General features: G+C 41.5%; 1 protein-coding gene across 2 annotated transcripts in view; it reads right to left on the bottom strand.

The window, feature by feature from the left end:
* Window positions 1-13,463, bottom strand: part of LOC149776750 (uncharacterized) — a 41,248-nt gene that overhangs the window by 7,292 nt on the left and 20,493 nt on the right. For both annotated transcript variants that reach the window (XM_089941422.1, XM_089941423.1), the window contains exon 8: window positions 5,637-5,775. In XM_089941422.1, coding sequence (XP_089797548.1) covers window positions 5,637-5,775 — 139 coding nt within the window. The remainder of the gene's footprint in view (window positions 1-5,636; window positions 5,776-13,463) is intronic.

Raw genomic sequence — 13,463 nt, 5'->3', positions numbered from 1 at the left:
TGATTTAGTCATCATATTTGCGAGAAAATGTGATTCACAGACAGATAGATTAACGGATGGCACAAATTCAATGCCTTCCATCCAGATTAAGCAAACTCATCAGCTAAAGGTGAAATGTAGTTGTTGTTGTTGGGGGAGGGGTTTATGAATTTTAATGACATAATACTTACCAAATGATATTGCATTGCTTTATTTTCTGGGACAGAAATTAGCCCCATCCACAGTAAATTCCATCTTCCCATTAGATGGAAAGTTCCAAAAGTTCAGAACTGGAAATAAGACAGACTCAGTTTATCCCTCCACATTAAAAGCCCTTGCACAATAACCATCCTCTTTCTGAGAGGAAGACTGCTTGTGAGACAGGAGTGTATGGGTGGGGTGGGTGAGTACATGAGTGTATGGGTGGGGTGGGGTGAGTCTGGCAATAGCAGTAGGTAAGTATTACATCAGTCACAGTAGTTTTAACCCCACAACCAAAACATGCACAAGTGAAATTTCATCTTGGCATTGATCTATCCAGCTCAAAATCCCTGATCAGAAATATGAGGATCTGAAATGTTGGCTGTGCGTTTTGGGAATTTGAGCATGTTGGAAAAGCTGCTCTATAGTCCCCAGTACTAGCTTTCTCTCCAATCAGAAATAGAAGAATGTCAGTCACTGCACTTTAGAGGGACAGCTAGGATCAATGCATTTCCTACTGCACCAGTCACAAAAGATTTTCCTCTTTTTTATCGCTGACCTTGGAAGTGGATCATCTCCTAGATTGAATGATGCAATTGGCAACCTTGCTCAAAAACTTGTCCTGACAGATAGATCACTTGAGATTAGTCAAGTGTGAGGGTGGAGAATCCATATGCCGTTGTATTGTAATAGCAGGTCATTCCTCTGAAGCAATGTCCTGAGTTGGCCCATCAAAAGGTCAAGATTTCTGAACCATTATCTATTAGAAGGGCTATCAAAATGAGCTTAACAATGGAGATTGTAACTTTGTGGACACTTGCTGAATCATTCTGAATGGTGGAAGGAATACATAAATGGTCAATCCCACCTCAGACAAAAGCCATCCACTGCCCAGGCCCTCTAAGTTGGGACTTGGGAGTTGTGAAAGGGGTGCCTGTTGTTCAATCTCATCATGAACAAGTCCATCATGGGTCTCCCCCACAGTCTGAACAGGAACTCTACTAAAGATTGGTAAGAGCTCATTTTGTGAGGACTACCTTGCCTCTCCTAGACAGCATATATGCCAGAATATTCTTCTTGCCATCAATGTAATGAACCCAGAGGTTTAATCCCTTCCAGTGATGTCCTGCAAAGCAAGTTCTAAACCTCCACACACACATAAGTAATATGTGTACTGCCTTGTTGCCCAAGGTATGCTACCAGTGGCATGTTGCCATTGGAGACCATCGTGAAATGACTCCTTACTCAGTTAGCACACCCCTGTAGGGCTAACAGGACTGCCCTCATTATGAGATTTTTTTTAATGTAGGGTAGTTTCTCCAGGGACTATGAACCCTGAAGCAGCAACCTATCTGGCTCCATGTGATCACTCCACCCTGAATATGATGCATCCATAAAGAGATGAGTGGTTATCAGGGGCATGCATTATGAACAATGGTTAACTGTTTCCAGTTTGCCTACCAACTGAAGTTGTGGTGAAACTCTGAGCCTAGAGAAATCTGAACTATCAGGATAACTCTGTGCAGTTTCCAGTTTTCCAGAATGAAACACTGGAGGGGGGGCATGTGTAGTCTACCTTGGGCAACCAGGTTGACCAAGGAGTTCAAGGTCTCCTGTATGGATAGATATAAGTGTGTCAACTATTATGTATATTTAATTGGTACTGTGTGCTTGACCTTTCTCCATAACTGAGGGTAGGAATATGGGCCTACCTGAGTAATGTCATATTTTTTTACAATATGTTTACTTGGATTTGAGTTCAGGACCTTGTTTTTTCCCAGTGGGAAATCTATTGTCTACCTGGTTTTTGTCATGATGTTTACTTGTATTTAAGTTCAAGGCCTGATCTTGTATGCCAGTTTGTCACTTTCTGGAAGGAAACTTGTTAACAAATCTGATGGGAAAATGATCCACACATCCTGGGCATTTTGTAGTGTTATAGGTCAGGTGACAGTTTGTATATAAGGGACTGGGTGGGCAATTATTTATTCCTATTTTAATATCATTCTGGTGGAATCACCTTTATAATTTGAGAGGAATCATTATTTAAATCATTCATTGGAATTACTAAGGTTCTCGCTGACTGGAATAAAACTATTTTGGGGTAACTGTGAATTCATTCAAAGACATTCTGAATTATATAATTATGATACAAAAAGACAATTAGTAAATCAGCACATTTGGTGATTGTATATTTATCTGTTTCGTGCACACCGCTCAGGCGGCCTAAGTGGTAAGAGCATTTGCCTCTGATGTGGGAGGCCGCAGATTTGAACCCAGGCTGAGTCATACCAAAGACTTGCAGCTGCCTCACTCAGCGCTCAGCCATAAAAGATTAGTGTCAGGACTGGTTGGCCTGTTGTCAGGATAATATGACTGGGTGGGAGATGATGCACCATGTCTGTGGCATGATGCCCCAGTGCTAGACATCACTATAAACTGCCACAGGGCAGACGCTGTAGCATTATGACCAAAACTGTTAAAGCTACGTTTAAAAAAAACCCACAAAAAATCAACACATTCAAGATTGGAATTCATTCAGAAAACTATACTTTTAGATCATTATTTTGGGATTTAACTCACAATACTGTACATTCGTCTTAAATTTTCATTTTATAACTTAAGAAATAAATTATGTGTTGATTTTACAAAACTTGTTGGCTTTGCTTCTTTCTGTTATTTAATTTAAGACCAAAGATATGATAAAGTCGCAACACAACAGTGAAGTCTTAGCTTACAGTGCCTCCAAAACTGAAAGATTCTGTCGATTCCATCTAAAGGGATCCCCTGTTGGTGAATACATTTTTATCCCAATCAATATGAAATCACACTGAGATGGAACTAGCTCCGATCTATCTAGCTTTACAATGAGTTCCCCCAGGTCACTGTGGACCAGTAGCAAGAAAGCTCTAATTTTAAGGACTGTAATAAGCATTTGCGGCTCAACCAGCTTCAAAATAATGGAGGGTAGGGTTAGTGACCTCAAGCGGGCAGCAGCTACTTCCATCATTTTGGTAAAGGTTCTGGGGCAGAGGCAAGATTAAACGGAACTGCACAAAACTGGAAAATTTCCATGGTTCAGATAAATTTCTTGACCTCTGAGCATTAAGGCATGGGATAGAAATCTGGGGAAAGGTGTTATAAAAAGGTAGGGGAACCTGAAGGGAGAAGGAGGCACTGTATCAGTCTATTATTTGGTGAACTTAACAGAGTCCAGTATGAGCAAAATAATATCTTTGTCCTGCTTTTACTGCAGAAGGCTGGACTTTCTGAAGGAGTAGATCAATGTCCTTTAACTCTTCATGCAAAGACTGTGTCTAGTTTCAGACTTGGCAGGTGGACAAGATTGCTTCTTAATTACTTTGTGCATTTGGAAAATGAACCCCCCTTTTGTTTCTTCCTAAGCAAGATGATGCTATCAGTCTGTGACACCCATATCAGCCTGTTATGAGGTCAAGGCCTGGACACCCATGGCATCATAAATGGGAGGGTCAATTCATTTCCCTGAAATGGATGTCCCCACAATTTATAGGGATTAAGAGAGACCATAGGAAAATGGGGGATGTTGATGTAATCTCCTTCCACAGTCTGGCAGAACCAAGACTCCCTGCGCTGATTGGTAGCATGGCAAAAGGAGGAGTCTTGATCCACTCTGTTCAACAATGATGATGCCCTTATGACCAGTGACCAATACTTGAAGACATGTGCCTGGTCACCAGTGAATGAGTGGTCAGGTGAATCTGAACAGAAGAAGCCTTACTACAAGCATATGTAGTGAGATCACGCCTCCCAGGTAGGCTCAATCTGCTTGTCACGAACACCAGGCTACAGATTTGGAAAGATTGTTGCACCTCCATCCTTCAGAGCGATGTGTGGCCCATTCAATGCTTTCACTGAATTGAGGGCCTGGAGAGGACATTGCTCCTCCATCAGTGGGGAAGGTTTTCACTCTAAGCCCTAGTATTTCCTCTTTTGGTAGGAACCAAAACCTAACCCTTTCAGGCAGTGACAGGGTCAAAATGATAATCAGGGCTCCAGAGCCCTATATTTATCCAATAAGAAACAAAGGGGAAAAGTTCTCCCCCAAAAAAATGCTTCTTCCCGATTAGTATGTTCTCTATTCACCATGTTACTCTAAGAGTACCGTCTGGATTTCATTTCAATATATGTACCAATATGGCATGTACTGAATTGCAAGTTACCAAACATGTACCAAAATACATGTTTGTGGGGTACTTTTAGTGCAATGACAGTATAATTTGAATCAAATCAGAATTTGAATATATTTTTGTTAGGTATAAGGATATTACAATAGTATCGAATGGCACATTATATGTCCTGTGTTAATAATCGTCTATTGAGGCATTATGATATGGGTGACTGGAAATTATTGATCAACATGTTTCAATAACCTAAACCATTTTTCAAGTTAATGTATGTGGTCTTGAACTAAAATGTCCAGAAGCCATTGTTTTCTAATTATATTTCTCATGACTGACCATTTTTCTTCTCTCTGTTTCAGTCTGACCTTTGACCTTTAGATTATAAAATCAATAGGTTTCTTTCTTACCCAAAATGTAAGTCACCCACGAACTATGGTGGAAGGTACATGGCCAAGAACTGAACTTTTAATGCAGAAACAGTTTTTCTTTCTCCAGTCACAGTAACCTCGACCTCTGCCCCCTCGACCAATAAACTGAGTTCCTTCTTACCCCAAGTGTAACATCCACAGAGTGTACCATATGTACTCACATATGTCAAGTCCAACTGCGAATTGTACATATCCAGATCTGCCACTGCATTGAGTTAGCAGTAAATCAGTAGAACAAGCAAGAAAGACCCTGATCTGCAGGTGAATTTTGTTAGGGTAAATCAGGATCTTTGATGTTTGCGGTTGGAATATACTTATAAGCAAGTATATATGGTAAATGGTGGACAAAGCATGTTGCTGGTCAGAAGAGATTGGTGACAAATTGATGGATGAATGGATGGACAATAAACTCTGCCTTATGTTGAGCATTCAAAAACAAAAATTGTTCCTCAAAATCTGGATTTTACTGTGGCATTCAAGCATCATCAAAAACGGTACAGTTATAGCAAATTTTGACACAATTCCAGGCTAATTTTTTCCCTAAAAATGGTAATTAAATGTCACGTTCATGAATATTTTTTGACTCCTAATATTTGAATACATCCTTACAGAAATTATGAAGAGCTATTGATGCAGGCATGATTTTAAATTCTGATTTATAACAGATATGCATTGCCTACTAAATAAATTGTCACTTTACAAAAAGTTCAGGTGCTCTGTGCCCCTTTTCCAGGAAGGGGGAAGGGACATCCGGTTCCTCTGCCCATCTCCATATCTAGCTGCGATAATAATATACATGATCAATCACAAAGTTTGAATACCTATTCCAATTAAGTATGTTTAATGTCAAGTGTTTTGAACTTACAGTCAATGAAGGCTAGACCCTCTCTTGCTGAGAATCTCAGATCTGGAGCCCCTGACAGCATTCTCTTAAGAAGATACAACACTTCCATAGAACACTCCATTGGAAACAGGTCTTGTGGAGGCTCATCCCAAACAGCAAGCTGAAGCAGAAAAGCAAGATTCTAACTAAAACCAAGCATCCTAACAAAAGACTATATCATGTCTGCAACAAGTATTGTATACTTCAGCTACAGTCCCAGGATTCTGACTTTAATAACAAAAAAAAATGTTTTGCATAATATCTTAATGCCAGCAATGACAAAGATGCCTTCACTGCTATAAAATAAATCTTTGTATCTTAATCTGCTTAGAGAGATAAGACTGAATTTGCTTACAGCTAGCTGTATGCCCCCAATCCTTAATCATTCACAGTACATTGTAATTATATCTAATGCTTATTACAGTTAGTGGTGTCTAATTATGAACCCTCATAATTATACCACTGCCTTACATATAAAGCAGTTATGGTTATGAATTTCATTAAATTTGGAAAATTTAGATTTTGTTACTGCTGCTGATGTTTATTTATATTATTTTACTTAACACTTGTTATTGGTTGCTCTGAACCAAACATGTAGTTTCACACCAGTAACTCTTTCATTTTGTGTTCAATGCATTATTGAACTGACTTGCTGGACTGTACCTCAGTATAATGTGGCCTGTCTTATATAACATGGCTCACATTTATGAACAGTGTTTGAAAGAGGGAGCAATGTATACAGCTTTTGCAATGTTTGATTTTGTTCATTAACCATAAGCTCTGAGGCTGATTTATTATTAAGTCCTCAAAATGATGAAATTTGAAGTCAGATGTCTTCAGTGGTTCTGTTGTATTGATAAAGTGATTATTCAGATCATGATTATAACATGTTCGAGCATCCACTACCTCATTAATCCTGCTCCGCCTGTTTTTACACAATATGTTAGAATATCCCCTTCATAAGTCCAAGCCTTCCAATATAAATAAGAAATTAACAACTTTCAGCTTGTTTTTTTCATGATATGTTAGAACGTCCACCTCACATATCCATTCCTTCCAATTTAAAAAGGGCATTTACAATTAACATCTTTCAGGTTGTATTTACTTGACATGTTAGAACATCCACCTCAAAAGTCCAATCCTTCCAATATAAGAAAGGTATGTTTTAGAAACAAAAGTGCAAAAAAGTCATCTTCTTCCCAAGAGGAAATTTACACAAGAGTGGTCTCTCCTTGAATAGAGGATCGTACAAGTCCCCACTGTTACAGTACAGTCCTGATTACCTGACCTTCAGTTATCTACCTTCCGCTTTATCCAGCAAAACCACATGACATGCTATTTACAGTCTTGCACATCCCACTACTTTGTCTTAGTATCCTGCAGTGTCAATTTTTATGTTACTTATGTTAGTATCTGGTTGCCTGCACTTTCAGTATTGCAATTAAAATCCATTGTTCAGTTTACTTATTGAAATGTATTTCTTCGAATAATAGCTCTGTTAGTTGTACTATAGAATAATTATTAATAAATCTGACTTTTAATTTGCAATTTGTTTCACATCCCCCCTTCCGCATTTTGGTAATCTGCCCTGATGAGTGTTGAGATTGGATAATCAGGACTCTCTGCATCCATCTGTCTTCAGGAGATGATGGTGTAGCTTCTGGTTGGTGTCCTATCTGCACCTTCGCAAGTGGCTGAAGAGTCCGACCCAAGAGTGACAGTCTCTGTTGCACTTGCTGCAGGTAAACATTGATGCTTTTTGAGGGTGTTGTTGTTTCAGCTTCCTCCTGGCTCTCTTTGCAGCAAGGTTTGAGTTTCTCGCTTCCTCTGCTTTCTGAATGCCCTGTCTAACAGCAAGGTGCCAGGCAGAACAGTTGTTAGCACAGATCTCCCAGTCATTGACATTAATAATGGCCGCCTTCATGACCTTCCTGTTGGTGAGTTCCAGAACCTCTGTGTTGAGTACTTTGTGCAGAATGCGCTACAGGCATCTCACATGGAAGCCGTCAAGTTTCCTCTCGTGGCTCACATAGGTGGTCCATGCCATGCTATTGTAGAGGAGTGTGCAGAGCATGCAGGACTGGTAGACATGCAGTTTAGTCTTCACAGTGAGGTTGGGGTTGTTCCAGACCGTCTGGTTCAGTCTGGCCATAACTGTTGCTGCCTTGGCAATCCTGCACTTCACCTCAGCATCAATGGAGAGTGAGGTGGAGATGGTGGACCTGAGGTGTGTTAAGTTTTCAACGACTTCCAGGTTGTACCCATCGATGGTGGGAGGGGAGTCTGCACCCTTCATCATGACATTCGTTTTCTTGAGACTGATGTTCAATTCAAACTCATTACAGCCATGGGAAAGGTGACATACCAGCTGCTGCAGTCCATTTTCCATGTGTGATGTCACGGCTGCATTGTTGGTGAAGAGTAATTCACAGATGAGAACCTCTGTGACTTTAGTCTTAGCACGGAGAAGGGCAACGTTAACAGCTTGCTGTCAGCTCTGGTATGAATGTACACTCCCTCGCTGCAGTCCTTGAAGGCATACTGAAGGAGCATGGAGAAGAAGATGGCAAAGTGTGTAGGCACAAGGACGCAGCCTCAAACCACTCTGTTGCTGACTGGGAAGGCCTCTGAAGTTGTGCTGTTGAAGCACATTGTGCCATGCATGTTTTCATGGAACGATGTGACAACAGTGAGCAATCATCAGGAGCAGCCCATCTTCTGCAGGAGCCTTAAGAGTCTGCTCCGAGTAGTCAACGCTTTCGTCAGGTCTATTAAGGCAATATAGATATCTGCTGGTCACAACACTTCTCCTGCAGCTGGCGTAGTGAGAAGATCATGTGTATAGTTGACTGGCTGGCTCGGAAGCCACACTGGGACTCTGGGTAGACAAGGGAGGTTAAGTTTGTAAGCATGCCAGGGTGACATAGGCAAAAGCCTTTCCGATGAGGCTGAGGATGGAGATGCCACGGTAATTGTTACAATTGCTAGTCTCCTTTGTTCTTGTACAAAGTGACGTTGTTGGCATCTTCCATGTCCTGTGGGATGTGTCTCTGTTTCCAGCACAGGCAGAGGAGATCATGCAGGGGCTGGAGCAGTGCTGATTTCTTGCTCTTGAGGACTTCAGGCAGGATGCTGTCACTCCCAGGGGCTTTCTCACAAGCAAGGCAATCAATGGCTTTTCTGAGCTCTTCCAGGGTGGGCGGTGTGTCTAGTTCCTCCACAACTGTCAGGTCTGGGATAGCATCCAGGGCAGTGTTGGTGATGACATTTTGGGTTACATACTGCTTGAGATGGTGCTCAACCCAGCACTGCAGCTGTTTCTGCTGCTCTGTGATGACTTTGCCTGTCTTGGACTTGGGGAGAGGGTCTTAGAGATGGGTGGAAGGCATGTTGCCTTCTTGATACCCTTGTACACGCCTCTTGCATACCCTGCGTTGGCAGCTATCAGTATATACTGGTGCAGAGGTTCAGCCAGAAGGTGTTGGCGCAGCGGCGGGTGGTTTGCTGGGCGTTGTTTGTGGCAGTCCTGAGGGCTTGTAGTATATATAGGGCTAGGTGCAGCCTTGTGTGCCAGGAGGGCTTTCCTCTGTGCCTCAGTCACTGGTTCCATCTCCTCCCATTTGGCCTCATACCAGTCAGCATTTTCACACTCCTTCTTCCCATAGGCAGTGATGGCAGAATTGTACACAGCGCCACAAAGGTGGGACCATTTGGAGTCAATGATGTCATCAGGTGTCTCTTTGGTGAGAGTCTCCTGCAGTTTGCTGATAAACTGCTGGGTCTTCACTGGGTTGCTTGCACAGCAGGTGTTGATGTGTGGGCGACCCTTCTTCATGGGTATTATTCGCACCTTGTTGGCCACAAAGGAGTAGTCCGTGTCACAGTTGGCACTGTGGTAGCTGCATGTGGGGAGGACACTGACCAATTCCCCACGCCTGGTGATGACAAGGTCTAGCTGGTGCCAGTGGCGGAAATGTGGGTGTCTCCATGACATCTGGTGGATCTCCTTGCATTTGAAGAAGATTTTGGTCACATATAGGCTGTGGGAGCAGCACATCTCCAGCAGTCTCTGCCCATTCTTGTTGATCTTTCCATGAGAGCCAAGGCAGGTGGACCCGATCTCGTGGTCAGCTCCCACTCTAGCATTGAAGTCTCCTAGTAGGTAGAGACCTACAGAGCTGGGGATACCGGATATTGCTTGATCCAGAGCCTCATAGAACTTATCTTTCTCCACATGAGTGAAGCAGAGGGTTCGGGCATACATGCTGAAGATATTGGCTTGGCCTGAGGATGTTGACAGCTGGAGGGCAAGGATCCTCTCGGTGCCTAATGATGGAGGCTCAATGAAGGCGACTAGTGTGTTCTTTACAGCGAAGCTGACACTGTGCTGCCTAGGTTCGTCTGAGGGCTTCCTTTGCCAAAAGAAAGTGTAGTTGGATTCCTTGATGGTGACACTATTGGCCAGTCAGGTCTCTTGAAAGCAGGCAATGTAGACGTTCAGTCAGGAGAGTTCCTTGTCAATGACGGCAGACTTCCGTGCACTGTTGATCTGCTGTAGGTAGATGGCGAGTCCAGGACACATGACCCTGATGTTCCAGCTCGCGAAACAAAGAGCTGGAGTCTTCTTATTTCTTTTTCGAGTCTTGCTTGGAGCAGAGTTTGTAGCCCACTTGTCGAGATCGTTCTCTAAGCTTCCAGTGAAGCAGGGAGGCTATGGCGGGGCAGCACCTTACTGACTGGGGGCTGTCCAATTTGAGGTGAAAGGTAGCTGTCCAATGAGACATGGTAATCTCATCCACCATCGGAAGCAACCCCTGATGCCATGCTCTATGCCAATTGAGCTATGACTTAGAACCGGTAAACTGCTGCTTTCCATGTTGTGCCAATGTCTTATGATGACGCTGGAGTGTCCTGTTCAGTGGAGCTATGAAGCCTGGGCAGGGTGGTATGGAGAATAAGCAGTTGCCCATGTAGCAGATCCCCCTTCTCCATGCAGCTGGTGGACACAAGGCAATGACAAATGCCGATAAAGCTTGGCACCAACAGCATTGCAGGAGTTGCCGGAATGATGCTGAAATCAATGTCAGACCGCCTTAGGGACTCTGTCTCCCGATTTTCTGTTGGGGTTTACTCCCTTAGCCTTTCCTGTGAGTGGGTATGGCCGCAAGGCAGCAAAGGTTTGGGATCGGAGTTTTCCTTCTCCTAGATGAGCTACCATCCAAGGTTTACAAGTCCCATCTACCAAAAGCAACAGGTTTTAAGGTGCCAGTGGCCCACCTTCACCCCTTCTCCTATTAGTGGAAAGAGGGTCCACCAGACTCAGAAGCTAAGCCACTCATAAAGGCCAGTAGCTGGATTTTAGGACTCTACTTATCAGTTTCAACTGGATGTGGGTGCTATTCCTGCGATGCATAAAGCGAGAGGACTTGGAAAAACATGTCTGTTACCCAACCATAATATATTAGTCTGGTTGAATAGGTGAAAGGTGGAGAGTTAAATCCTCTTACCCCAGAGTTAGACCTTGCTCCAGTTCCTACTGTATGTCATGTGGATACACACTATGACTTGCTTGTATCTGAATGGAAAAAAGGTCTTCCAAATATGCTCACTTCAGTGGAAGAAGCGTAACCCAAGTCATTATAAAACTGTCAAACTCGCTAGGAAATTTTCTGGTCTGCATGGATAACAAGCAAAACCCAAGTAGAACACTTGTAACTTCCTTCTGGGTCTGTCATAGAAGAAACTAAGTTGTCATGTCTGAACTTCAAAAAGTACTGGTTGACCAATATATTTTCCCCCCACAGTACAAAAATATCATACCAAAAGCTGATGAAAAGTTAAAATCTAAAAACAGCATTTAGGCAAAATTTCTGACATTTGGAGATTAGCAGTTTTCTTGTCAACAAATGTGAATTCACAAAAAATTTCAAAATATAAAACATTTTTTATTAGTTATCTTAAACTAAAAGTTTTAATAGTCCATAATTTCTTCAAATTAACTTCAAAAACAGATAATATATATTTCCAAAGTCTTTCCTACTGAGCATAATTTGTCCCTGATTGTAAATCTGAATTCACCTCACTTTGATTTACTCAAAAGCATGTGTTCTTGTAAACTGAGTAGCAAATTAAAAGTAGAGATAACAAACTTCTCAAGAATAAGAACAGGTTAATGTGTTTATAAGTCTACAGATTGGTGTTAACATTCACCATAGGTGCAGCCCAGAAGTCCGTACCCCTTAAGCTGGTGATCAAACTCATTGAAATTAAACATGTGGAGACTGAAACAATATGAAATTGTTGTGTTGCATACCTTTGCAGAGATGCTGCCAGAAATTTTCTTTAGAAGGTGAGGATCTGCCTCCTCTGAAGAGGAATCGTGGGGTGTAGAGGGGAGGGGTGTAAACTATGCCAAATGGTAGCTGATGGGTGACAGCATTATTATAAGGTGTTGGAACACCAAATTTAAAACAATCATTTAATGATTTTGTGTTATTTCTTTGCCAATAAATATATAGGGTATCTGAATACTTAACTATTGCTCAGCTGGTGAAAATTCTTCACAGTTTTGTATCATTCCTATTCAAGAAAAGCCTTTGCATAGTGAAAATCATTTACTGGACCACACATACACACACATCTGTATAGTTATCAGTTTATTCACTCTTTGACATGTCAGCCCAGAGGACTTTGAGACTCTATCAATATGTGAAAAAATTCCTTTCTATTTATTTTGTTCCAATTTCTCTGATATTCTAAATTTTTTCTTACTACAGTGATGGAGCTTCAAAGGTAATTAGCCTATTAGTGTGAATTTTGCTTGAGAACTGAATCCCCTTTCACAATCAGCTTTTTATAAACAGGTAGAATCACTGCAATTATTGTCAGTCCTAACAGATTGGGGAACTGGTCTTCTGGATATATATCCAAAATAAAATTTTCCACAATTCATGCATGTTGTTCCTTGGATATTTCTGTCAATGTATCCGATTTTCTGCAACGCCTAAATCATAGTAAATGACAACATGGAGGTTATTTTTGTATTGTCATTTTCTGAGCTATGCTTGGTTAGCAGCAAATGATCAGATAGTTTAATCCTTAACACATGATCTTTGCATCTTGTTGACTTTCCTAAAGAAATCAGTTATGTTTTGTTTCAACATGAGAAACTGCCATTACACTTTTAGACATTACCCAACTGTCTGATAGATGGATCAATTTACTATAAACCTCCAGGAAACAATTCAATCAGAATACCTCCATTGTTTCTGCGCCACTCTAACAGATCTCAATCATAAAGTTCTTGTATTCAAAAAATATTCTCCACAGATAAAGGATTAATTTAAATCCTGCAGAAAAGATGAAAAAGACAATCTGATCAACTTATAAAAAATTTGTTTAAATCATGCATTGGGTACAAGAAATCACAGAATCAAAGGAAACTTGCACAATCTTTCCCCAATTGGATTTTAAAAGCTGAGTGACTCTAGATCATTTCTGTGAGAAACCTGCAAACTTGCAACCTGGCAGCATCTTTGCTTTAGCAGTGTAACATTTTCGAGCCTTTAGAATGACATCAATATGTACTACAGTAAAACCTGTCATCAGCGACCTCTGCTATGAGCGACCACCTGTCATTTCCGACCACAATCGTAATACACGGATCGATTTTACTATATAAATGCTCTGTTATGAACGACCACCTGCTGAACGCGACCAGCGACCGCGATTTCTTGGCAAAATATTCATTTTGACACTGCTATGAATGACCGCATCGCCAAAAAACCAAAACAGATTGACACCACTGAC

This window comes from Sinohyriopsis cumingii, chromosome 18 (genome assembly GCF_028554795.1).
Source record: "Sinohyriopsis cumingii isolate HCF-2022 chromosome 18, ASM2855479v2, whole genome shotgun sequence".
Classification (NCBI taxonomy): domain Eukaryota; kingdom Metazoa; phylum Mollusca; class Bivalvia; order Unionida; family Unionidae; genus Sinohyriopsis; species Sinohyriopsis cumingii.
Note: the sequence above shows the minus strand (reverse complement) of the source record. Positions and strands in the feature narration are given on the sequence as shown.